We start from the raw sequence: 26,540 nt of genomic DNA on the forward strand, positions 1-26,540 counted from the left end.
GCACTGTGTGGGCTTGGGGTTGGCTTGAGCTTGTGTTGTTGGTAAGATCCTGGCAGGTGTGAAGGTGTCCCTGCTCACAGCAGGTGAGGTATCCTGGGCTGACGCAACCTGTGTTTCTGGAGAGATGAGACTGTGGATAAGGGGAAAGCTATGAAGACCTATCCTACAGCTTTTTGAAGGAATTAGCCTTTAGCACATGTGCTGGTTGAAAGTAAAGCAGTGCAGTAAAGGCTTGAAAAAAGACTAATTTTTGTAACTGTGCAATAAAGGTAACACATCTACCTGTTTATTGCTTCCTACTTCAAGCTTTTCCAATGAATAGCAGGCAGGATATCTGCAGACCTTTGGAGGAGGAGCTGTGTGGTGTTAAAAATAAAATTGCGGAATTTCTAAATATGTCATTTAGGCTACGGAAAGCAAACCTTGTGGGAAAACTTCAGCTATGTTTGGATATAGCTAGGTGAGTCAAGCCTCTGGAAAAGGAGACAGCAAGCTTGCAGGTTAGCTGTAAACCCTTGGCTGAGCATGGTGGGAGCTGGGCAGAGGTTCAAGTGCAGGGAGGCAGATCTAACACATCCCACAGGAACTTGGTGGCCCTCACCGTTGCAGTAGCTGAATTCCTCTCCAATTTGTTCAGCATAACATCCATGAATAAGAGTAATGCTTTTATCTGCCTCATTTCCCCCTCTTCTTCCCTCTGGGAAATGAAGAGGAGAAAACCAAGCTCATCTCCAGCTGGGGATTGAAGTGGTAGGTGACCTATAGGTTGACGGCGTAACAGATGTTGAAGTCTTACCTCCAGACAAAACTTCTGCCTTCCTGTAAGCACTGCTTTGTCTCCTGGCAAGGAATAGTGGGGCTGTATTGTGTCTAGGGAAGGTGAGCTGTGTGCCTGTGCCAGCACCTGAGCTGAAAATGGGGCAAGAAGTGTATGTATTGCTGAGCCTTATTTTCCCCCCAGTCTCCAGTTTGTGGACTCAATGCCCATTTTTTGTGGGGTGGGACAGGCAGGCCAGCAGAGCCATCTGCTCTGGGGTGAATTGCTGCAGGCTGAAGCTCCTGGCTCCTGCCCAGCTCCCCTCCTCAGCAGGTGCTGAGCTACTGAGCTTTGCCCAAGAAGAAAGACAAGCGTCATCATTGCTTAGATAAGATAAAGCATGACCAAAACCCTTGGCAGGTGTGGCTAGATGCTGACTGGAATTTGCGCAGCTCAGAGGAATAGCCGGGTTCTTCAGCTGCAGGGAGGGTAGCAAAGCCTCTTTAAAACATGGAGACTTGATGCTGGAGCCCAACAGGGAAGGTGAGTGCAAGAGTGTGAGTGAAGGAACAGCCACCCAGTAGCCCTGTGGACAGAAGGACATCTGCTGTGTGTGCCTGTGTCCTGTGCAGACCCTGGTGTGGATGTTGCTTCGTGGCAGCTCCATCATATTGGTGCCCTCCAAGCAGGGCTGTGTGGGTGACCTGGTGTCTAGCAGGGCTGAGAACTTCTTCAGCAGCAGTGTCTCTCTCTCTTCTCCTTTGGCTTTTGAAGTTCTGAGTTATCTGTTGCCCTGAACTGTGTCCTTCTGTCTGAGATAATGGAAACTCAGAAAAAAGTTCAGATTTATTGTAGGGAGAAAGGACATGTGGGCACTCTCACAAATGTCCATGTTTCTTCTGTTGCACACTTTGCTCCTGTGCTTGAGAGCTGCCTTCCTTCTTCCTTGTCCTCTTTTCTTCTCTAAGGAGTTTGCAAGATGCCTGATCTACCTTTCCTTTCTCCCAGACATGTAGCCAGAGGGGCAATCCTGTGCTCGGTAGAGGTGCTCAAACCCCTTTGATTTAATGGATTTCCTATGGGTAAAGTCTCTTTCGCTTCCTATGCAAATCAGATAGCTCAGTCAAAGCCGCTAAATGCAAATGGACCACTTGTAGCTGTTCCCTCTCGAAGAGTGGTGTGGGCTTTATGCCAAGCATGGAGATGAGCCCTCGGGAGCTGGGAGAGCAGAGCAATACATGGATTTGTGCTGGAGAAAGGTCAGCATGGCTGTAGCTCACCTGTTCCTGGACTTGTGAGGTGGGATACCAGGCAGGATATTTCAGGCTGTTGGCATCAAATAAGTGAGAGTTTGTAGGAATGGATTAACACCTGCTAGCTATGGGTGTGGGGGGCTTGGTTGGTTGTTGTCTCCCCTCTCTCCTTACCAAGTCCCCGCTGCATCTGAGTGCAGAATCTGTGCCGACTGTGATTTGGTGACTCAAGCCACTCTGAAGCCTGGATCCCTTTCCTGTATTCAGGTTGGGCAAATAATGTTCAGTCTGTAATCATGCTTGAGAGCTCTTGCTACTGCCCTAGATATGGGGAACTGGAGTGATGCTTAGATTGGCTTAATCCAATTCCATCTGAAAATCCACTGCTCTGAACAATAAATGTTGCATGTGGGGGGTGGTATTCAAGGGTCTTTACTAAATCAAAAACCTTTTAAGCATTGGTAGATGAAGCCTTTTTCTTTTCAATGTGTGCCACTAAATACACAGGATGTGCAGTATGGTTGAATTAGCATTACTATGGGAACCATAACTTTTTGTATTTCTTGGCCTTTATCCATGTAACACTAAGGATTCATTAATGTGCCTCCAAAGTGTGGGGTTTGGGGTTTTTTTTTTTTGTGTGTGTGTTTTATAAGCTTTTTTTGTTGTGGTCAGTACTTAGAGAACGTTTATAAAGAACTCCAGGAGGAGATTAGAGATAGGACAGTGTACAAGGTGCAGGAAAGCAGTTTGCTCCCTTTTTTATGCTGTTCTAGCAGCATCCCAGCCAAAACCATGGGTCACTGTCAAGCAGGGCTTCTGCAGCAATGGTGAACAAAATGGTGAGTAAACTCTCCTGCTTGGAGGCAGATACCTCACTTGGTATGGGTTTGTTTGGTTTTATTGGGTTTTTTGCCACAGCTGCTCTGTTAGAGCCTGCCCCAGGGGATTTGGGGTCTTGTAGGTGAGGCAAAGCTGAGCCTGTGAGGAATGGAAAGGTGATCATGCCCTCTGCTAGCACAGATTCCTCCCACATGGCTCAGGGGAACTCTCTGGCCCTGTTAAATCTCTAGTAAAGACAATTATGATTGTTTGTAGTAGGCTTCATGTCCATTTTTTAGTCTGGGTTTTGAAATAACCGTCTTAAAATAATAGAGAAGGACCTGTCTTTGCCTTCTGCAGGTCCCATTTGCTTGCTGCTGGGGGAATTGGGCTGTTTGGAGCTCCTCTCTTTGCAGATTGATGGGGTCTCTGCTGTTCCGATACCAGCTGGAGTCTTCTCAGTGGAAATTTGGTGGAAAAGGGGGTTTTCCTTTCTGTAGAGGGTAGGCTTGCCTGCTCATGATTTGTACAGCAAGGCTTGTTTCCTGGGCAAAAGAGGCATTTGGGGTAGGGGTGAGAAAAGGGCACAAAACCTTACCAAGTGATGAAGAGCCAGCCTGCCAGGGTCTTAACACTTTCCTTTTTGTCTTTCCTTTGTCACCTTTCCTGAAAAGACCTCAGGCTTAACCAGTAGGACCGGACAGAGCTGAGAGCATCTTTGTGCTGCCTGCAGACTCTGGAGCTGCCACTGAGCGACAAATCCCCATCAGTATCTCCAGCTGTCAGCAGGCAGGGATGGCTTTGCTTCCTTTTGGGGATGCTGTGGGATAGAGCGGTGCTCTGTCAGTAGCAGGACAGAGGGTGGCTTTTCTGGCTGCTTTAGTGAGACAGTCCTGGGCCGTGCACCCCACCCCTGGTGTATGTTTTATGATGCTTTGGAAACATGCTCCTTGTCCTGTCATTTTATGCTTTGCGTCTCTCTTTTCCTGAGTTCTCTGTGTTTCTCCTTGTGAAACAGGTTGCCAGCCTTGTAAAACTGGAGTTAAACTTGAGGCAGGATTCACAGGGGTAGTTTCCAGCCCTTGCCTGGTGGAAATTGGTTGGGGGCAAGGCAGCAAGCTAAGTAGAAACACAGCTAGAGTTTCTCATGGAAGGTAAGTTCAATGTGAGATGAGGGATCATCTGCTTTCTTACCCCTTCTTCCTCTCTTGCCTAAGGCAGCCCAGAAAGCCCTTCTCCCTCGCAGCTGTGCATAAGGTGGGATTACAAGGAATTTACCTTGGAAGCTCAAGGGCAGGTTTTCTTGTGCTGCCCTCTGAACCGAGGACTATGAGGCTGTGTTGGAAAGGGGCTGAGATGCGTAGGGAGCGGTGCAGACCACACCTCCTGGCTTGGACCGGCTCTGATCCTCTATTTACAGTGGCGGTGTTCCTTCCCCGCTAGCTTCTTGTTGTGGAACATACTGCTGCTTCCAGGGAAGGGAAGCAACACTGTCCTGCTGCTCCAGGTATTTGGGGACACCAGCAGAGAGACAAAATGGGGTGCCGGGGAGGGAAGAACGTCTCTCATTTGGGCAAAGAATTGTTTTAGCAGGATGTCTGGACGAGTTTGTGAGTAGCTCTGTCTCAGCAGAGTTTCTCCCTAGGAATTTTCTGTTCCGACTTCCTGCTTTTGCTTTAAAGCCGCAGAGTGGAGCTCACTGAGTGCAGTGGCATTGTATATCACTGCAAAAACCAGTTGTTAGTCCCATGACAGAGGAAGGAAAATTTATTGATTGGTTTTCAAGAGCTGGGGTGCTTAATTAATTAATGCTGCAGTTAAAAGAGCTCTTTGCAAATGTCGAATTGAAGAAACTTGCTCTCAGTTCTGATGTGGTTCTGAGAGATGCTTAACTGATTCTAGTGACTTACTGATTTGGGAAACTGCTGATTTGGAGTAATAGCTGAATATTAGAATGTGTGAAATTCTGGTATTTTTTAAAATTATTTTTTTAAAGAAATGGATATCTTGAGCTGGTCTGACTAAGGTTTTTCCACTGCATGCTTTCTGAAGACAACTAGAAATTTTGCTTTAAAAGCATTTGGCAGGAAATTTCCCACTATCTCTCATAAACATAGCTATTCCCCTATTCTCCTCCACCCTCTTTTGTAATTCCACGTCATTGTTCCTGCTGTGGGCTTCTGACTCAGTGACAGATTTTGTCAGACAGGAATATCCCCCCAGCCCCACGGTAATTTTACTTTTTCTAGAACAGTTGTACACGCTGAGCAAAAGCACCTCTCAAACAGCATCTGCTTCCAACTTTGCTTCAAATGCTGTTGCTTGCTTTGATTGCTCTTTCCACTAAGCTGTGCCTGGTATGCCAGGAACAGGTGCCCTTCATGTGCCAGTGTTATCCCGCTTTGTGGAGGAGAAGCTCAAGGCTTGTGGCTGCTGAAAACATTCTCTAGTTTTCTGTCTTGTAGAAGTCTGAGGCTTTTAGTATTTGTTGTGATTGTCCCCTCTGAATGAGAAAAGGAGAGGATATTTCTGGTATCTTGCACTAGATCCTGGAATTCTTGCACATTCAGACCGATCCTTTCTTCTTTTGGGAGGGGGAGTGGTGGTATTTGGATTCAAGACTTAACTGTGCTCCCCTCAATGATCTGACAGCCAGGCAGTGTCTCTACTCAGGGCATGGACTTCACCCTTTTCCAGTGCATAGGTTACACTGGTGTTTCAGGAAAGGTGTTTTGCACAGCATAGCCAACACCTCCTGAGCTCACTGGAAGGAGTGAATTTTTACCTTTACCTTACTCTTGGCAAGAGGTGAGAGGTAACCAAGTGTCACACACATATGAACAGGGCAGTTTTCCTCTCTGTGAGGCAGAGAATGGGTTAATCATCTTCTTGGAAATTAGCTTCACTCACCTGCCTCGGCTCTGTTTGTTGTTCTGACAACATTTGCAGAAAGGTCAAACTGTCCATGCATCCCTCCTGGGCAAAACCAATACAGCATCAGCTAGAGAGATACTTGTACAGGGAGCTGTGGTGCCTAGAAATCCTATCCATACTCATTCCTACTTGTTAATGTTTCCAAACCTTTTTTGTTTTTTAAGTGCATCTTGCAAGTTCAGAACAGTGAGGTAAAGCTTTTCCTGCTGATCCCATCGCTAACCTGTAGCCTAGAAAATATTTATGGAGGTGAGATAGTGGTGTCCAGCTCTCAAAATATTGGAGGAGAATTTCTTGGGATGAGGAAAATATGCTTGAATTTCTTGCATCCCCCCAGCAGTTGTATCCAGCCCTCTGTGCAATGAGGTTTCAGGTTCTGCAGAGAACTTGCTGGCTCAGCTGGAAAAGAAATCACTGTTTACCACATGTATTCAGTAAACAATGTGAATGTTTTACCAAAAAGAAGTTTTTCCTTTGAAAGGGGAAAGGAGAAGAGGATTGGGAAGTCTGATGTTGTGGTTTGATATTGTATCTGTGCATGCTGGGGGAGCAATCTGAGGACAACATAAGGCTATGAATTTTTCTTTTGTGAGGCTGATTTCAAGACAAAGGATCTTGATCAACAAAGGTGAGGCTCTTGTGCACTTCTCTGAGCTCACACCTGTGGTACTCCAGGTGACATGGCATTGTTTCAGGATTTTTAGCCTTTGTACAAAGAGGGCACTGAAGTGACTGAGGAAAACTTGCAGCTGGCCAGGAGGGACCTATGCTTAAGTCAGTGGGGGGCTGTTGGGAAATTTAACGCAGAAGTGGCAAAACAAAATTGGGAATCACCTGGAGGAAGCCATGAACACTTTTCTTGTTCAGCATCCTGAGGCTGGGTGGTAGAAAGCTCATCCTCCATGAAGCAATACCAAATGTTTCTCTCTTTTACAACAGAGGTGAAAACTACTCGAAAGAAGCCTGGAAGAGTGTGACTGACTGACTTAAACAGTAACTCTGCTGGGTGAGGGTGCATATGTAACAGCAGCCCAGGAGGGATCCTGCTGAGACCAGACCAGGTGTGAGGTTGTCATGGAGAGATTCAGCTTCTTATTGGAAAGGAAAATCTTTGTTTTGGTATGACATAGGCAGCTAGAATCTGAGGACTCGAAGAGCTGAGTGGATTTCTGTACCCATGGTGGCCATGGCAGTTGTGGGGAGAAGCCTGGCCTTTGGCTGTTGAAATATCAAGTCCAGTTCATTAGACTTTTTGCTGGTGAAAATGCAGCAAATGCTGTGGTCCTTTGGGTCAAAGATTTCATGTACTTTGAGGGGGGTTTGTGCAGATGTGAGAGCAGCCTCTATTCATGCTGAGGAACAGGCTGAACCAGCCCTGTGTCTCCTACAGCAGCAAATGGCTGATACTTTCATCTTCCCGGCATAAAAATGGGATGATACTATCCTAAGACACTCTTTTAGCTATTTGTAGAAAAGAAAATTTTCCCCAAACCAGCTATTTTTTGTAATAGTCCTTCATAGACAAACTCAGAGCGGAACAAAACAGCCGCTTCTGCAGCTCTTGAAATGCCCTTGACATTCTCAGCATCTCACGTCAGTGAGGTGATACACTCAAAGGCTTTGTAGAGAAGTGATTCCTCCTGTTTGATGTGTAAGTGCCATCACCAGCTTAATCTGAGGCCCCCGGATTCTTTTCTTAAAGGAAACAGTGACTGGATTCTTCACCATCTCCGCCTTTCAGGAATTGGTTACACAGGCAACTCCACAACACCTAAATTTTAGCATTTGAAGCTTTGTGTATCCTTTAGAATCTTTTATCCATTTATTAAACAAAAGGCTGTTTCTGCATATTTTTGCCTTAGACAACTTCAAGAACACTGATGAAATGTGTCTGGCCCTCCAGCAGCAGAGGACTGAGCTGTGCCTGCTTTCATCCTGATTTTTTGTCTGCAGGACACCAAGTGTGGTTGCATTCCTGAGGGCTAGGGAAGAGCCTCATGTAGCTGGTGCCTCTGCTGCTTGCAGGGTGTGAAAGGAGTCTCCTCAGCAGCCTTTCTCCTGATGTGTCTCTGCTGAGCTGCAGCAGTTCAGGTCCTTTTTAGCTTGATGACACCTTAGCTGTTCAGTAAAAGGTGGCATGAGCCCAGCAGAAGGATGCTGAATCCTGGTTGTTGTCTCTGGTACAACCTGATCTGCATGCAAGTGCTCCCTTCTCTAAAGGAGCAGGTAGGGCAGGAGGGAGTTGCCACTCATGTTCCATTAAAAGAACTGAGGATCTTCTCTGGATTTATGTAATTTCCTGAAGAGCTTTAAATGCCAGATTAAGTTTGGATCTTGTCTTCCTTATGGGCCATTCCTACCTGTCTCAACAATCCCTGGAAAAGATGAGTAGAAGAGTTCAGGGATCTCCTTAGCCTGGGCTCTCAGTGCTCAGTTTTTACTTTGAATCAAAAATGATCCAGTGTATCTGATGTCAAGTGTCAAGTCCTCTATCTTCTATCCTCTTTTTCCCACATCTGGGCTGGCAAATAAAATTTATTTGCCTCTTGCCTACCTGCCTGGTCTGTAGGTATCCCCCACAGAGCACATATTCTGTTGTCAGCATACCTGGTGTTAGGCATGATCTAATTTCTGATTGCTGAACTCCAAGCAGCATCTACCTCCAACTTCACAGCACTGTTAGTGGTGTTCAGCTAATGCTGCAGTATATAAGATGAATCCTTATGTGATGTAATGATTTGTTCTGTCTCTTTAGAGAAAAGTTTCACGAAACCTGTTAGTCTTTATAAGGTAAAGGAAGCTGTTGTTATTTGTCATATCTTATTGCAGGCATGCTCTTTATTTTCTGAGAAATCAGCTGTGTGCTAGTTACACTGACAGATCCAAGACCATTATCTGTTTATGGAAAAAATGTGGTTTGGATTTTGTTTTTAATTGCTGAGAATTAACTCTTGGCCCAAATATTATTAGAGGAAAAACTGATGCTTTCTCTCTCCATTCCCAAAGCAAAACAACCCAGCAAAGCCAAAAGCCCAATTAGTAGGAGAGGTTCCAGTGCAAACACTCTCCCTCACTGTTTGCTGTGCCAATGCTGTGCCAGTGTGAGAGAGCTGCAAAATGCCACTAGCTGGCAGTGCCAAAGCTGGGGAGCAGCACGAGGGTGTGATGGAGGATTTGTGGCAATTTCTGGGGTGAAGGGTGTTGTTTTGGGATGCTGTAGATACCTCTCTGTATTCCAGACTGCTTATGTTGATAATTGTTGGCACAGTCGGTGGTTTCTGTTGTGCTGTGGAATCGGGAAGCATGAGTGAGTGCAGATTTAACAAGTTTATTTGTTCACCTCTTGAAATGGAAAAAGAGAACCATTACCACTCTCAGGTTGCTTGGTGATAAGACATAGAGTCTGAATCAAACAACTTTCCCCATGGCAAGATTTTTTTAGCAAAGATCAAGAAGTTGATAATGCAGTTGATAATTGCTCTTTGATGAGCTTTGGTAAGGGAAATAGTGAATTGCAACAGAGCCTCTTTTGAAGTTGCTCCTTCAAAAAATGACGAAGGCTCTTGAACCTGTCGGTGTTTCTGGGATATACCTCGGTATCCTATTGGCATATCCCACGATGAAGTCATCCAAGATATGGCAGCAGGGGTTAGATCAGGGCTATCAGGCTGGGCTAATCCCCTGCTGAATAAACAACACAAAGGTTCCTGGATTTGTTCCTGTTTCCTTAAAGGGATACAGTCAAGTGCAGGCAATTAAAAGAGAGAGAGTAAAGTGTAGCTCTAGATATGAACACCTGATTTCAGGCTTTCTGCCCAGGGTGTGTATGGGTTTCTTAGGTTTTTTTAAAGAAAAACTTTCACAAAACAATTGATGTTTTTCTCATTTTTCAGTGTATTTCTTTTCCTGCCATTCCCTTTGGGAAGGGAGAACCCAACAACCACCCAAACAAATTCCAAACAACGGAAACAAATTTCCTAGAGAAGGGAAAGAGCAAAATTAATTTTGAACAAAGTACACTAGAGAAATAACTACTTTCTTTTTGCCCTTCTCCCAGCCTTTTCAGCCTGAGCCTTGGCAGGGCCTTTCATCAAGTGAGTACCCAGGTCCTTTGAGCAGTTTTTGGAAATTCAGCATCTGTGGAAGCCAGTTTGTCACAGCAGTCAGTGTTTTTCCCTGGCAAGATCTCTGCTCTGCCTTCACCTAGTCAGTGTTGTATGGCTGGGATTTTTGTCAATGCATATGTGCTTCTTGCCTGCAACCAGGACAATAACTGTAAATACCTATATTTGATCACTGAATCTCACAGTGCTGTAAAATCTGGAATTTGTAGATGTGACTGTGACCTACAACGAGCACTTTTTATAGCAGTTGCCAGCTTTCAAAACCTTGGGAGAAAAGGTAGGTAGAACAAACAGCAAGTGGCATATGTTTCATATAAAATGGTATAAGGACCTGTAAAGATTTTATTGCCCTTTTCTTGTAAAACTTACCTGTTGCTCACCTGCTCCTGAGTGATGTTTCCATTCCATGACCAAGCATCAAATGCTTTGCTGCATCTTGGCCTGCTTTTGTTGTGCATTTGTAATGTGCTGGAGCAACAGCCTTCTGCTGCAGTGATCCCTTATCCAGCCCTTCACCTCCTTTGTGTAGTATCACCTCATCTTCTCATGTATGGGATCAAACCTGTCTCGTCCAGCCTATGCACCAGGAGTGTGATCACTGTGTGCCTAAACACCTGGTGAATTCCTTCCTTTGAAACTGTAAGACATATTTTTCTGCATCAGGAGTAGAAAGGAAAGGGTGTGTGTTCTGGTTTGTTTAAATAAATGGCTTAAATATTTAGCTTTAGTTTGGGGGTGGTTTTGTTGTTTCTAATAATATTGTCTTAGGCTGCGATACAGGAGTATGTCTTTTGGGAAATCTCCCAGCAAGTATCTGAACATTTTAGTTTGTGGTACATCTATGATGATTCTTCTTTGATTTTTCCCTTCTACCACTCTGTCACCAAAAAATCAGTGGTACAGGAAAGCTTTCCCTTATAGTTTCCCTCTACAGGACCCAAACACTGGCCTTGTTCTGTAATCCTGGGTAAGCCACTCAGCCAGTTGTGCTTAGTTTTTCCCTCCTTCATTAACTGTTGGTTCCTTGTCTTGCACTGGGGAGGACTGCTGGGAATGCAGTGTAGTCAGTGCATGCACAATGCATTGCAGTGGCTAGGGTCATCTAAGGACCAGCTGTGGAAATTTGGCTGCATTCCTCACTTTCCTTTCCCCTTTCTCATTGGGCTGTGGAAAAAACAAAAAAAACCCAACGCCCCAAAGTTGTCATGTGCACATGGTGGTCAGGGTCACCTAGATAAGGGCTTGGCTGTTAATAGCATTTTATCCGTGACTTTCCTGTACCTCTTTAACACTGCTTACAGCTACAAGAGGAGAAGTATTTTGATGCAATAAATTGGAAATGATGACCTTGTAATGCTACCTTGAAAGTAGTACCTCCCTTTTCCAGGAAAAGCAGCTTGTGTCTGTTCTTTCTGTTTGTTGAAATCTGCAGTTTCTGTGTTCTAGTTTTTCATTCTTCAGCTTTGAGGCTTTGAAACTATTTGGATGCTTTAGTTTCATGTGTAATTCTCAGTCTTCAGATATTGAATCTTAAAGTGCCCGCTGTCACAAGCATCAGGAAACAAACTGAAGGAGCTGATAGTCTATAAGCATAGGCAGGTGATGTGACTTACCCACAGCCACATGGCCAGCTGAGTCGGGATTAAAATTCAAGTCTTATGATTTTTCCTAAACAATGTCAAGCCCATGGGAGCCAGCTAACTTTCTGCTACAGCTTTGCAGAGGACAAACCTCAGTTTATGCCTTAGGTAGTTAAAATAGTCATGCAAGACTGGTCTGAGTTTCCTCAGTGTAGAAATACAGGAGCTGGTGCGAGCTGTCTTTATGACAGGCAATTTCCTGTTCTGTGCTGTGTCTGAGAAGACCTGTTTGCTTTCCAGGCTCTGGGAAAGTCGTCTTGCAGGAGCAAGTGAATTTTTGCTAGCTAAGCCCCTGCACATACCAAGGCAGGAGTTACCTGGTATAATCCAAAATTGGACACTGCCCAAACCTGGACTGTGCAGTATCAGAGCTGACCTTGAGCATAGGCTGCCAAACCTGTGGGGTGGGGGAAGACAGGGCTCAAGAAGAACATTGCTGACCAGGGCAATTGGAGCCTTCTGGATCCCTGGCACTCCCATCTTCCCATTCTATCTCTCAGGTCCTGGGAGAGGAGTTTTTGGTCTCCCACACACTTCCCACAGGTGACGGGCTTGTTTGAAGTTAGGACTCCATTTCGTATGGAGTTGATGCTGGTTGAACTGTGTACACAGAAAACTGGAATAGTCCCACGAAGCTTTGTCAGCACCCACTGGCTGCAGCAGGCACCCCATTTCTATCAGCATGTTCATGGCAACAGTGAATGCTTTCATAGTTTCAAAGGGAGGCTGTAAAAGTGTCTTGGAAGATAAGGAAGGGACCTTGTGGCTCAGGAACTGCCCCAGGCTGTCAGTGGCTATCAGTTGGCAGATGTCTTCAGGGAAGTCTTCTCTTTGCTTGCTCTGCTGTAACTCTTCCTTCACCAGCCATTCACAGCCACTGTTGAAGGCAGGATGCTGGGCTAGACCAACTCTGCTGTGACCCATTGCACACCTTTTTAGGATGGAAATCAACAGCTCAAGATGCAGAGATTGTCCTGGCTCCAGGTTAGGTGTGGAAATTGATTCTTGCTGGTGCTGACCTTTTCCTGCCAGAAGGGACCTGGAAAAACTAATCCTGATAAGAAGTTTTGGTAACAACCACTGGCTTTGTCACTGGAGGTGGCTTGACTTCATCTCTGGCAGAGCCTGGCAGGTATGCCTCACCAGAAGCATTAGCTGCCTGTACATATCTTCTCTGCCTTTACCCCTTGTGTTAGGAAAAAATGGTTCTTCCCAAGCTGATCGTTCTGCACTTAAGCCAGCTCTGCTTGCCTCAGTTTTGGATACCAGTCCACAGTTCTGGTACTCCAATGACCTCAGTCTCCTTCAAAGTGGTTCTTCTGTGATGTTGTGCATCATGCTGATGAAGCTGCTGCCCCAGACCTTTGCAGTGATCTGTAACTAGGGAAGGTATGACAGCACCTGTTAAACTGAGATCTGCTTTGTGCCCCACCTGCACCATGCAGTGCCCTTACAAACAGGGACAGAGAGGAAGAATTTCTCAGTCACAGCTTCTGGGAGAGAAGTCCATCAGGACTGCAACATATTTTGCTTCCTGGGGCTCTCTCTTATTTGCTGCTTTGTTCCTCTACAAGTGCTGTCTCACCATTGAAAAAGTCACATCTGGCTTGAAGCCACTTGAAGCAGCTTGGACAAGAGACTTCCTGCTCTGAACACTGAATTAATGGGCTTGGTCTTTTACATGAGTGAAATCCTTTCAGACTTTTGTCCATATCAGGCTCCCATGTCAGCTTTTCTAATTAAGAGGCTTTTAACTTAGCCAGTGTTTGGGAGCTACAGTGCAGCTGGGCTTTTGATAAAATGAGGAAATGCTAGAGGTAGAGATGTAATGGGTTGGATTTCAGCTTCAAAAAATGTCTGAGAGAGAACAGAACATCCTCCTTGCACCATGTTTTGTTTACTGCAGCAGAGCTGGGGAGCCGTCAACTGGTGTGGGCTGCTCTAGAACTGATGAAGCTGATAATAAGAAAGTAAGGTCATCTTTGCTTCTGGGGTCCTCAGTGTCTCTTAGGCAGCAAGAGGGATGTTTTAGAAAACTTTGCTTACTTGTGCCTTCTCTTATTCTAGCTGTTTTCTACAATCCTGTCACAGCTCTTGCTTTGAAATCCCTTTTGCTTTCTACCCCTGCTGCTGTCTGGAACAGGGTGCTGCTTGTGCTGAGGCTGTATCTTTACAAAAGGAATGGGTCTGGAAAAAACCTTCAGGAAGGTGGCCTGTAGAAGCCAATAATTATCATTCACCCATGTGGCTGTTATTCCTCACCATAATCACCTGTAAAATCTAGGAAACATAAGATATTTGGGTCCTTTTTGTTTTTCTTTCAAGGCCAGCTTTGCCACTTTTATTTGCCCATGAAAAGTAAGCTGGTGTTCTTTCTGACTTCTTTACTACTTACAAACACAGATGTACCATCACAAGCAAGCTGTCTGTCCAGCTAATGTATAGAATCTAACTTTAGTCTCCAAATTTTGCTGTGTTGGCTCCACAACACAAAAAAAATGTTTGCTAGGAGGGTTTGTTTGAGAAAGAGCAAAAGAGAAAGATATGGTCTGCCTCCTTATTTTTTATACTTTCTCCCTTTCCTTCCTCTGCTCTATGCCCCAAATCTTGGGTCCAACTCTGTGTCCATTGCTTGCCAAGAATGTTTACTTGACTAGAAACATATAATAGTACCCATTTATAGGTAGTCTTCTGCAGAGTTTAATGTCACTTGAGCAGATATTTATTTGAAACAGAGGTTCACTGGAAAAACACTGATTTGAAAGGGGGAATGAAGCGTTCTGCTTGTTCTGTGAAGCAGAACCACCCGCTGGCTCAGGGACCAGCAGTAATAAACGGAGTCAAAGAGCATGGGGTGTAATTGCCTTCTCCTTTTGTGTCAGCTTCATATCGTTCTTGCATGTGACATTCTTCCTGGCCATCATGCTCTTTGTCCTCCCATTGTACCAAGAGTGCAAACAGAATTTGTTTGTTTGTTATCGTGGCATCTGTACGTGGCTTTTAATTTCTTGGAGATTAAAAAAAATGCAAGCAACCCAACCCTCAAGCCCTCTTTGTCCAGCACTGTTTAAATCTGCTCTCAGCCTGCTTGCACAGCTCACTTCTGCCCTGCAATGCAGAAAACAAGTCTGCAGACAGAGAAATCTAAAGCAATCAGTGCAACAGGCCTTCAAAAATGTGGTGGTCTTGCTGAAGAGGGCTGTCTGGAGAAGGTGTCTGATTCCATGAGATCCGTAAGTCAGAAGGTGGCTTGGTGTAGGGATGCATTGTAGGCATTTTTACAGTCACAGTGCTAAGCTTAAATGGGTGCTCCCCTTCCTTTTTGCTTTAGGTACTTGTAAGTGATGGGAACTATTTTCTTTGGCCTCTGAAATGTCTCCATAGTTTTGTGGTTTCCTTCCTATAAAGGTGAACGTTTCAGATTAAAATTCTGTTTGGCAGCTCATGAGTTCTCAAAACAGAAGCTCGAAGGCAAGAGGTCAGGAGTGCCCAGCTTATTAAATTTTTCCCAGTGTAGGAATTGTCTGATCTTTCTTTGTACTGTAATAGCATTAAAAAAAAAAAAAAAGGAGCTACTATTTGGAAAGCATTAACAAGAAAATGTTAGAGAGGGAAGGCCAGACAGAGGGCCTGGTTGGGAGATGGTTGGGAGTGACATTTTTCTTCTCTTTTTTCTGTCACTTGCGCAGATCCTCCTCCTATCTGCTCTCATCCTCCTCCTATCTGCTCTCATCCTCCTCTGGGTTTTTGCAGTTTTAATGCAGGTTTGGTGCTTGAAGGTGTGGTGCAGAAAAGCAACAAGAGAAGGAAAAGTACATGTTCTTTCCAGAGGAACCAAGACCTCAGAGGAGCAGCTCACAGCATTTGAGCCCCATCTTAGCTGATATGAGGCTATCACTGTAAATAGGCTCCCATGCAGATTTACCTGTGTGCTTTAATGGTCCCTTCCCACCCTCTTGTCTCCACTGAAACCTTCCCTTGGCAGCTGGCTTTCACCAGCAAAGAACTTGGACTGCACTGTGGGTCTGAGGCAGAGGAGGAGTGATGGCAACAGAGCTGCCCTGCTGGGTGCAGGGTGGAAGGCTTAGCACACCCCTGTTGTGTACAGGGTTTACCTGCATGTGGTGTGTGTCTCTGACACAAACTCCTTTCCCCCCTCTGCTCAGTTCATAGAACCATGGAGTAGTTTGGGTTGGAGGGGACTTCAAAGGTTATTTTGTCCAGATACAGATGCTGAATGTTCTTTCGACCATCGAGGCATTTAACTACATCATGTGTGGGTTGGAAGTGGAGGGTCAAGTTCGACTGGGTTTTCTGTTTCCTGCCCCACAGCTCTTCTGTTTGGCCCTGCCCAGGGGAAAAAGACTTTGAGAAGATGGAGAACCAGAGTGGAGTGCTCTTGGGATACATCCGCTGGGAAGGAAAAGAGGAAGGTGGTGAGGAGGATGAGATGGCTCCTCATGTTTCTCCTTCCACCCAAATGAGCAGACTGGAAGATGTGCAGGTGGAGATGCTTGAGAAGGCAAGGGAGCTCTTCCAGCTGTGTGACAAGGATGAGAAGGGTTTTATCACCAAGGTGGACATGCAGGTGAGGGAAAAAATTCTTCCTTTGTCCTGGGAGGATCTGTAAAGTCATGGGCAGCAAAACAGGGGACAATATGGCACGCCTCCACTCTTGGCAAGTGTGGGTGTGCAGCGGCCTGTCTTATTCAGATTTCTAGGAACCACACTCTGGCACAGACAGCTGCTAGGAACTAAAGCTCCCAGGAGGGCCTCACACCTCCAGGGAATTCCTGAGACAAGTGGGACTGCAATTCAAAATTTTTAAGGAATGCATAAAATAAAAAAAGTTATGACTGTTCTTCCAAACATCAAGCATGCAGTGGACGGGAAATCTGGAGGGGAAAAAAAAGTCTTTGTTCAAATTTTAAAAAGCCCCAAAACAAGCTGCCTCAAAAAACCTACACAATGAACAATCTATCAAACTCTCAAAAAGAAGTTGAGACAACAAAGTTATACAATCACAGCTAAAGTCTAATCCAAAAACTCACCTTAGAACTGAACTATAACTTTGCTCTACAATTATGCGTTTTGCTGCTTCCTGTTACAAAAGTACTTGTTAACAAATTCTCTGTAGTCCTTAGTGACTTTTGTTTTAAAGGTTTATCAGAAAGGTTACATGTGGGTTGTTTTTCTCCTGCCCCATCTCTCCCCACATCTGTAAATAACACCTGACAGGTTCATGCCGCTTTAATATTGACTCACTTTGCTTTGGGTTGTGTGATCTTAATTTTTATAGTTATATTAATAAATTTTTATTATCTTTTTATCTAAAGCTGCATGTTTAATGCACAGTTGTGAGGTTTTAGCCTACGCCCCTTTGTTATTTGCTTCTTTGGCTGCCCCTCCACACTAGGTGCTCTGGATGTGCATTATGAAGGGGAATTCTTTTGCTCCTTATCCATGGGGAGTAGTGATACAGTCCCAGCAGGCAGAAGGTGACAGAGGAAAGCTAATTTACTGTTATGGACTGAACACTTCCTTTAGGATCTGCAAGAGCTTGGAACTGAATCCAGATACCCACAACTCTGACCTCCCTCCCTGGCCAAAGAGATGGAGCTGGTACCTGGTGTGCCCAGAGTTCTCCTGGGAGCAGCAGTGGTCACAGGAGGCTGGCAGTGCCACCTCTGAGCAGGAATGGATGGAGGCAGGCAGTGAGCTAGAGACAGTGGTTCTGTAGTTGGGAGAGGGAGCAGGTTGAGCTTTCTGCAAACAAAATAACCTGAAATTCCCTCTCTGAAGTCCTGGTTGAATCATCCAGTAATAGAAAAAATCCATGTATCAATGACTCCAGGCAGGTGCTTGTGTCATCACTCAGCTCTACTGGCAGACTGTCAAACCCTGGGCAGGATGCAGTGCTGGAAGGGCACATTGCTGTGGGCCAGAGCTGAGGATGGCAGGCACAGTCACAAGGAGGACTTGAGCTATGCCTCAAGTTTGTTCGTTCTTTTGTCTTTGCAGCGGCTCCAGAGTGAACTCCCCCTAACCCCTGAGCAGCTGGAGACTGTTTTTGACAGCTTGGAACAGAATAATAAAGGATACCTGACACCTGTGGAGTTCAGCATGGGTCTAGGTAAGGACAGCACAGAGGCAGAGGAAGGAAAAAGCTCACCTGTGACAGGGGTTTTTTTTTGTTGGTAGAAGGAAAGTGCAGTGGTTCTGCTGAAGCTGCACCAGCTATGCAGGACAATGCCTGGTGCTCATGTGAGCATCATTGGAGAGGGTGGGTGTGTATCCCCCTCATGGAGGCTTTGTGCTGCCTTCTCTCACAGCTGTTACTTGCCTACCTGGTAGAGCCAGGCACAGAACATCTCCTGCTGGAGAGGGTACATGCTGAAAACCGTGCCTGGCTATCTAATTGGAAACTTGTTCATCTGCATGGAAACATGCCTCTTGGCAACTGTCCCCAGCTGGTAACAGTGCTGTTCAAGGGCATTAGTAGGAGTCTTGATGGTAGGCTAGAACACTGGCAAATAAGCCTTTGTTGCCTTCTAACTGCTTTTCTTTTCCAAACACTAGGAGAATGCTAATCCTTGACCACAGTCCTCACCCAGCAGCACAGGTGCTCATCTGCTTTGTCAGCTCTCAGAAAATCTGCACCTCTCAGCACCTTCCTTGGACATGCAGAGATGTTAAGTGGACCAGGTCAAAGCAGTGTACATAGATAGTTTAGGCTTTTCAGAAGTGATGGAAGAGGCTCCTGAATTTTGCTGTCCTGATTGCTCAGACTGTGTTTGCTCCTGGCTTTCTCACAACTTGGGAGGGAGGGCTTTTTAATGCTGCAATTTGAATGGTCAGAAACAGCCACTGTGAGAGGAGAAGTTGCAAAGATTTCCTTTAAATAAACCCAGTAACCTGTGTCTTGAGCCAGCCTGTACAGGGACGGTTTTATTCCACTAAGTGCCTGCTGACTACACTTGTTCCTGCCCTGTGCCTCTGTCCTTGTCTGGTTCCACTTCTTTGCCAGAAACAAGAGTCCTGTCAGGAGTGGGGGCTTTCCAGTCCAGCACTACATGTAGCAGGTGAATAGGCACCATTTGGGCACAATGGCATCCACGGTGCCCTCTGTGTTATGACTTGCTTACTCCCAAATCTCGTTGTATGAGGTATTTTTCCCATGGGCATCTGCCTCAGTGCCACTGCTAGGGGAGGTAGGCAAGTTTTCTCTTTGTGTCAGGTACCATCCTGTGTTGGCAGCCTGGCTCCATCGCACTTGCTCCAGTCTAGGCAAAGCATTTAAGTTCTGCATTTCTTTTCTTTATGGTTATTCTTTGTGTCTGGCATCACTGAAATAATTCTCAGACTTTGCTCCTAACTCAAGAGTTTGGCCTGGCTGAATTTCTTGTAGAGTGTGCAGGGGCAAATCAAGGGAAAGCAGTTCAAGCTGCAATCAAATCTGCTTCTTGAGAGGGCTCCTTGCTCCTTCTAGGACCTCAAAACAATCTTCAGATCATTCTCTACCTCAATTTTCCCATCTGTAAAGGAGAAATAATGAGATATAATGATTCTTTCTTAAAAGCAGGCATCAAAAGTGCCTAATCTAAAACTTTCTCCTTAATTAACTGTCTGATAATCAGGTTTTAACTAAATAGGGACTGGATCTCCACCTTGCAAGGTTTTTTTTTTTTTTACAGCACTTTTTAAGAGTGGGAGAGAAGCAGCTAAATTCTGGATTTATGGAGGCAAGAAGAGGTAAAGTTGAGTCCTTGAAGTATAATAACGATAGATATTTTTCCCTTAGAGTAGCTTCATGTTCTCATCTGTGCTCTGTGAACATCCTTGACTCTTGGTCTTGTAGTTGGGATGTCATTTCTGCCTTTTGAATAAAGTAGATGTATTTTGGAAAGGAAGAGTAGCTCCTGCTGAAGGCCTGACCTCTGTATACAGACGAGGGGCTGTGTTTTGGATAGGATTGCTTGGTTTGTTTCTTTGAGAAGGATTTGTTCCCAGCACCCGTATTTGTCACATGCCTTGCATAGCAGGAGGTTCTGGCGGCATTCTCGGCACGAAACAGAATCCCGATAGCTGGAAGCCGTCTGGACGTGGGACGGGGCAGGAGGAGGTGCTTAGAGGGCCAGTTCCTTCTGCTCTACACAATCCTAGCAGGAGGCAGTCCTTGCTGCGCAGCGCTGCGCTCAGAACAGAGGTAGCACTGAGGAGGAAGGGCTAATGAGCCCCTCCTCTCCTGTTTTTAAGCTGAGGAGCGGCAGCATGGTGCAGTTCGGGGCCGGGCACGCAGTCCGGAGAGCCGTGTGGCACCGCCGGCGGCGCGCCCGGAGCGCCGCTCTGTGGAGCGCAGGGAGCTGAAGCCACGCTTCCCCTGCTGGCAGCCCAAGGCCGTGGCTGGTGGCTCGTCTGCACACAGATGTGAGCGGAGCCTGGCAGCCTGGGCTGGGCTGGCAGCCGCTTTCAGTCCCAGCACTGCGGAAGGGACACTGACATCACTCGGGACGTCAGAACGGAGGCACTTCACTGACCGGGAGCTGTATCCTGCACCAGCAGCATGCACGAGGCTTCTCGTGGAGCTCTGCCAGGCTGCCATGTAAATAGCAGCTTACTCAATGACATCCAATTTGACTTTATTTATTCTTCTTCTCTTCACCTTCCACCAGGAAAGTTAATAGGGATTGAATTGTGTCAAGGGGCTGGGAGAATGGATCACTCCAGACACGAGGAGACCTTCGAGTCAGGCTGGTCAGATGACTTGGACCCTGCAGATGATGATGATGAAGAGAAACGATTCTGTTCCATGATGGAGCAGCTTGGAACAGCCCAGTTGTTTGAAGAGTAAGTGGGGGAGTTATATGGCATTGCTTCTACCCTGTTTTGATCTTGCACTACCAAAATGTCAAAGTACCAGAAAAGACCAAAGAGGTGAACTGAGCTGCTTGCTCTTGGAAGCACTGCTTGGGCTCTCTGCACTGCTGCCTTGGGTTTTCATATGCTTGGTAGCAAATGCAGTGCGGTCTGGGTTTTCTCATCGGGAACCAATTACTTTTAGCTCAGTGCTTTTCACAGTTTCCCAAATTCAGGTTAATAACACAGCTGTAAAATGGAACAGCTGGTGGCACACAAGTCCAGCACAGGCAGTAAATGAAAAGAAGCATGTGAGGGTTAGATGAGGTAAGGAGGATGAGTGTGCTCTCTGTTCCAAAATGGTGTGTGACTGTTCACATATTTTCAGACAATCAGTTCTAAGAGTCTCTGTGAAGGATCTATGCTCAAGGAGCTGCTTGGGACTGTGCTGATCTTGAAGAGTGTGAAAGTCTAAACTGGGCAAAGGGGTGCTCCTGTGAGCCTTGGAGCTTGGTACTAATGCCCTTGCATATAGCCCCAGTAGAGTCTGCAGGCCCCAGTGTCATCCAGCCTTTTTCTGGGCTTTTCAACATGAGGCATTATGCATAACTGGTTCTTACTGATGCACATCTGCAGGGCCTTGCCTGCCCAACTGCATCTGTGGCTGTCCTTCTTTTCAGGCTTTGTACTCCAACTGTGTTGCCATTTTGCAAGAAGCAGTCCAGGTTAAAGAAGGAGGTGGACAGGATTGGAGACAGAAGCTGAAAGGGATGGAGTTTGCTGCTTTCAGAGGCACATCTGTCACAAAACAGACTTTTCCTTATTTTCATTGTGATGCAAAGCACCTGCATGTTTTAGTGATAAACAACTTCTTTCTGGAAAAAATTCTGGAAAGCTGTTAGGCTTCAAACAACAGGATGACACTGTGAAAGGCCATATGTTCCCTCTGTTGTGGGAAAACAGTCTCTACTGTTTATAACTCTGCTTTGAGAAGCAGAAGTGGAATAATATAACACAATATAATTCCAAAGTGGAATTATATTGTGTTTTATTTTGACCACTTACTGGTAATTTTATGCAACGAGTTTAGTAGCTACTACATGTCACATCTTTGTGCCAAACCACCTGTTGTAAAGCAGTAATATCAAACAGAAGCTAATTGGGGTGAGAGCAGGAATCTGAAAAAATGTCACTGCTTTCTCTAGAAAGAAATAGTTTCATTTCCTAACAGGATTCAATATGCTCTTTTATTTCAAATATTAAGATCTGATGAAGTGCTATAACTTTTTAAACTTGGGACAGAAAAAGAAGGCTGTCATGCAGTACTGGCAGAGGAAATAAAAAACTTTATGGTTGGTTTGTTTTGCTTGTGTGTTTCCCCAAAGAATACTAAGGGAGACAAATACATAGGCAAAGAAAAATAACTATTTGGATAGTGACTATAGGTACATTTTTCTGTATCTTTCAACACAATTTTTCTGAAGTGTTTCTTTATTAAAAAAAAAAAATAGAAATGCTCTTCCCTAAAAAGAAAGATTAAGTGATGTCTGCAGGGTTACAAGGCACTGGGAATGAAGTTTGGAAGTGCTATGTTCAAGTTGCAATGAATTAAATGTCAAAACAGTGTAATTGTTATTTCAGGTTCTTTAGAAAAAGACATCTTTGGTTTTCTAGGGCTTCCTCCATTGTTATCCTGATGTGACACTTGAGGCAAATTTGCATCTTTTTTGTGCCTTGGTTTCCAAACCTGTAAAAAATGAGGACTGTAGCAGCCACCAGTACAGTCTGAGTGTAAGAAAAACACCAATGATGTGTGCTAAACTGTATGTGCTAAACTTTATATGCTATAACAGTTTGACCATAACACACGGCAAATTTGCTGAATATTTATTTCTCCAAGTCTTGATGTAGACACCAAATATGTTATCGATGAATATTTGGAAAAGCAATCATTCCGTATTTGCTTCCTAGATTCTTCTTCTTTCCTTCTTTCAGATGACTTCCTTTATTTTGACTTCACAATAGATCCCGCTCCACATGCATTGCTCTGTCACTGTGCAGTTTCCCTCTCTACTGTAATGGTGTAACGGAGATCATCAAAGGAGAATGGCAGTCTGTCCTGAGTGTGTGTTGGAGCTGGAATAACAGTCCATAAGATGACACAGTAACTCTTTTGCTTTCTTTCTCTCCTGTATGCTTGCTCCAGCCCACATGAGATTCGGGAACTCTGGGCTCGCCTACGAAAGGAGCGTCCAGAGCTCTTATCCAATTTTGAAGAGTTTCTGTTGCGTGTTTCATCATACATAAAGGAGGTGAATCATGAGAAGGAGTCTATGGAACAAGCGTTGAAGAGGTAAGGAAAACATCATGGCCATTTGCTGCCAGGAGCCAGCTGATGCTTGGATCCTGCCTCAGATGCAAGGAGAGACAGGATGCTCCAGTAAAAAAGATATTTATTGCTGTAATAAAATGACTCTATGTTGGTGTGTTCCCATGGGTTTTCTCTGCAGCAGTGCTGCCCCATAACACTCAGTCTGCTTAAAATCCCATGCAGTGCCACACAGCTGTTAGTAGGAATCTGTTTCCACCCTCCTCTTTCCTTTCTGTACTCTTTTTCTCTCCTGACCTGCATTCACCTGTGTTTTGTAGGAAGGAGTCAGATCATGATCGAGAAGTCAGGTGCCTTTATGAAGAAATGGAGCAACAGATCAAAGCAGAAAGGGAGAGGCTGGTCTGCCAGGTACTTTATCTCTCTCTTGGCTTGAAGGCAACCTTCCTTTGCTCTGGAGTAGGGGTGGTGGCTGGTCTGGTCGAGGAACAGCTCTGTGCTGGGTGTTGTGCACAGCTGTGTGTCTTTACCTCTGCAGGAAGCGCTGAGGCATGACAGGAGTAACCTGCTCCAGAAGGAACTGCACAACAAAGAGCAGGAGCTGGAGAAAATCCTCTACCGCCAGAAGAAGGTAATGGGATCCAAATCCTTTCTAACAAAGCACATCACCCTTTGCTGTCTTTCTTCTCAGGTGTTTTCTGATGGAAAATGGTGTTCAGCTGCTGGGGGTTTGGCACTAGATAATTTGGCTCTAGCAGTTGAAGTCCTCTCCTGTCTCTGAAGGTGTTGAGATGGTTTGTCAAATAATTGGTTCATCTTCAGCTGTAATGCTGTTCTGTGAATGTTTTGTTCATGCACTTTATCTGCTTTGTGTTCTCTTGGCACAATCTTCCTATCAATTGTACAATGCTGGCCAGGAAGATGGGGTAAAATTTTGAAAGCTGTGAGTTTGAAGCTTTTTGTGGTGTGTAAGGAAGATGTGTATGGACATAAAAGAGCTAGATTTCTCTAGCTTTTGTATTGTGGCTACTCCAAAATGACCCGGAGTGAACAGTTCCGTGACACTTGGGAGAGGTACATATTGTATACTTGAATTTGGGCACTTGATGACATTCTGATTAGTCAGTCATATAAAAGATCAAAGCACAAGTTTCCCTTTAGCCTGCCATCCCTGGCATGGACATTTGTCTGGGATGGTCCATTCCAGATGTCTTTTTCCATGGTGTCTGAAGAACTGAGATGTGACCCCCACAGAAACAAGTCATGGCAGGTATCTGCAAGATGCTGGAGACTGAGGGTATCCCAGTTGGATACCCAGCTGTGATGTGGATGAAACAGCACTTCTCTGAAATCATCAGCTTATTGTCCAGCAGCTGGAAAAGCCAGCACAACTGAGGTGCCATCAGGAAGGATATTGAGAATAAGATAGAGGATGTGGTTTTCCTGCTGCCCACATCTTTGACGTGCTTTAGTTCTGGTCTCCTCTAACTCCACTGTGTCCTTCTCAAGTATGAAGGTACAGAGTGCTAATATTATTAAGAAAATGGAAAAATTGCCTTAGGAAGAGGCTAGATTTTTAGGTTTTGGAGAGAAGGAGACTGAGGGAAGATGCACGTGAGCTTTATGAATTCAGAAAAGTGATGGATAAGATCCACACAAAACTGTTATTCCCCAAGTCCTGCAACAGCAAAGGTGAGGGACACTCAATGAGACCATAATGAATTTGATTTAGAAGAACTCACTTCTTTATACAGAGATCAGTGCTGGACTTTTGGCCCCAAGAGGCAGGCAATATCAGCAGTTCAAAAGTGAATTGGACAAAAAAAAGAGGCTTGTCAATATTCATTGAAAGGAACAATAGTCAGAGATGTGGCCTCTAGCATCCCTAGTCCAGGGACCATAGATGGGAGGGGTGTATGAGGGGAATGGACCATAGTTAGGAACTCGGGCATGCTCTTCCTAGGTAGTATCTGCTCTGGCTGAGGGTCAGAGGAGAGCACTTGGACTGCATGGACAGGTACTCAAATAGTCAGTTCTGGTGCTCTTAACTGAGGCTTGTACTGAGATGTGTGGATAATCGGGTCCCTCTTGTGGCCTAAGACCAGTATTGTGATGGTGCTATTCCACAGCATCGCTTCCAAGGACAGACCACATAAACGGGAGAGTTGAGTGTGATGGAGGCTTTTTAGGGAGGGGCAGGTGTGCGTTATTTAAAGCTGATTTCTTGGCTTATTGAAAGATCCGAAGGCTGTAAGCAGGGGTTGCTGGTTTTCAGTCTAAACTCCACTGCTCAGCACATGTAGTCTTGCTGAAATATTCCCCAGCCTCCGTAGGACTGGAGGACTCCAGGCAAAGCTGGATGTGGCTTACCCTTCTAGCCTCAGTGAGGAGAGAGGTGAGGCTTGTGTTTCAAGGAACCTAGGAAACGTCAGATCTGTTCATTCCTGCTCTTGACAGTTGTACATGTGTGCTGGCAGAGAGGAGGGTAGCAAGAAAAAAAGCATTTTATCTTCTGCCATGGTGTGCTGCTTTATTTTTCTTTTGAGAGGAGGAGAAAGTAGGCTGAGAGAAAAGGCAAGCTGAAGGTGTAAATGTGGAGGCTGACTCTGCCACCTGCCACCCTGATCAAACCTGATTCCTGGTGTTTCTCTCTAGTTATAAACATGGATTGCATGCTTTTATTTTGGGCTGTAAGTTCTCAGATGGGTACTGGAGTTTCTGTGCAGCAGCAGCTTCAGCAGAGGGCCCTGGTTAGCTGGTGTGGCTGCCTGGATACTGCAGTGTCACTATGATCCCTCTTGGAATGCCCTCCTTGTCATCTGAGATGGGCAGCTTTGGCTGCTACACCTGTCTCTTTCCCAGACTATGCCAGCCATTTGTAAGGAATTGAATCACTGGCTGAGTACATGGCAGCAGGCTTTGAACTTCCCAAATCAGGCTTGTTGGTTGTGCTGGGGGCTTGTGCTGCCTAGAGTGCAGCTGTGCCCCGGTGGCATTTAAATTACATCTCTAGCCCAAGGTCCTGACTCTAGCAGGCCACCCAATCACTTCACTTTCCAGGTATAGTGAGAAATGCCCATAGCACCTCAATATATGCTCCTTTCAGCTGCCATGGGCTCAAGAAGCCCCTAAAATAGAGGATGCACTTCAACAATTCTGCTTAATAAATCCCGACAGACGCAACCCTGCTTCCACCCAAATTTTTCCAGTCCTCCTTTGACCCCCATTTGCACTCTGAGTCCTACAATGCCTGACAGCATCAGGCTGCTCCTGCTGCCTGAAGCACTTCCTCAGCTGTGCCTAATTGCATTGCTTGGTTCCCCAGTGCTGACATGATGAGAGAGAATTCCTTCCAGTTCACCTTCTCGATGCCACTGGTGGCTCTGTAGACTTAGGTGTTTTTTTTACCCCCTTCTGCCTCATTGTTTACATCTGCTTTTTCAGCTTGTTTTTCCAGTTGTGATTGTAGCACAAAATACAGCCCTTCCTCTACGTTTAACCCCTCTTCCTCCTCTCCCACTGCAGCTGGAACATCAGCTACAGTCACTGGACTCGGAGCAGCTGGAGACGCGCGTGCAGAACGAAAGGCTCCGGCACCTGAATGAAAACCTGCTGGAAGAGCTGGAGAAAAGCAAATGGGAACTAGAGGCAGTGAAGGGGCAATTACAGAAGCTCCAGAAAGAGGCTCAGATTGAGCAAGAGCAGAAGGACAGGTGGGAAAAAACAGGAAGGGGGGGGGTGTTAGGGCAAAGACATGGACAGAGAAGGAGAGGTGGGCAAGCAATTAAAGAATAAGTATCCCTAGTTAGGAGCCTTGGTCTCATT

The 26,540-nt window shown here is 45.4% G+C and overlaps 1 protein-coding gene across 9 annotated transcripts in view; it reads left to right on the forward strand.

The window, feature by feature from the left end:
- CRACR2B (calcium release activated channel regulator 2B) overlaps positions 1 to 26,540 on the forward strand; it is a 44,198-nt gene that overhangs the window by 3,343 nt on the left and 14,315 nt on the right. For 2 of the 9 annotated variants that reach the window (XR_011000160.1, XM_068193841.1), the window contains exons 2-11: positions 1,178 to 1,300; positions 2,787 to 2,852; positions 3,851 to 3,986; positions 15,863 to 16,118; positions 17,552 to 17,663; positions 20,203 to 20,377; positions 22,593 to 22,739; positions 23,036 to 23,126; positions 23,254 to 23,346; positions 26,241 to 26,428. Coding sequence is in view for 8 of the 9 variants with exons in the window: in XM_068193841.1 (XP_068049942.1) it covers positions 1,279 to 1,300; positions 2,787 to 2,852; positions 3,851 to 3,986; positions 15,863 to 16,118; positions 17,552 to 17,663; positions 20,203 to 20,377; positions 22,593 to 22,739; positions 23,036 to 23,126; positions 23,254 to 23,346; positions 26,241 to 26,428 (1,286 nt within the window). In the remaining variant the exon portion in view is untranslated. Of the gene's footprint in view, positions 1 to 727; positions 751 to 1,171; positions 1,301 to 2,786; positions 2,853 to 3,850; positions 3,987 to 4,181; positions 4,340 to 13,465; positions 13,501 to 14,613; positions 14,764 to 15,862; positions 16,119 to 17,551; positions 17,664 to 20,202; positions 20,378 to 22,592; positions 22,740 to 23,035; positions 23,127 to 23,253; positions 23,347 to 26,240; positions 26,429 to 26,540 lie in introns of those variants that run through there. The other 7 variants (XM_068193842.1, XM_068193843.1, XM_068193844.1 and 4 more) reach the window with 7 other exon arrangements.

The sequence above is a fragment of the Anomalospiza imberbis genome, chromosome 6, assembly GCF_031753505.1.
Source record: "Anomalospiza imberbis isolate Cuckoo-Finch-1a 21T00152 chromosome 6, ASM3175350v1, whole genome shotgun sequence".
Taxonomy (NCBI): domain Eukaryota; kingdom Metazoa; phylum Chordata; class Aves; order Passeriformes; family Viduidae; genus Anomalospiza; species Anomalospiza imberbis.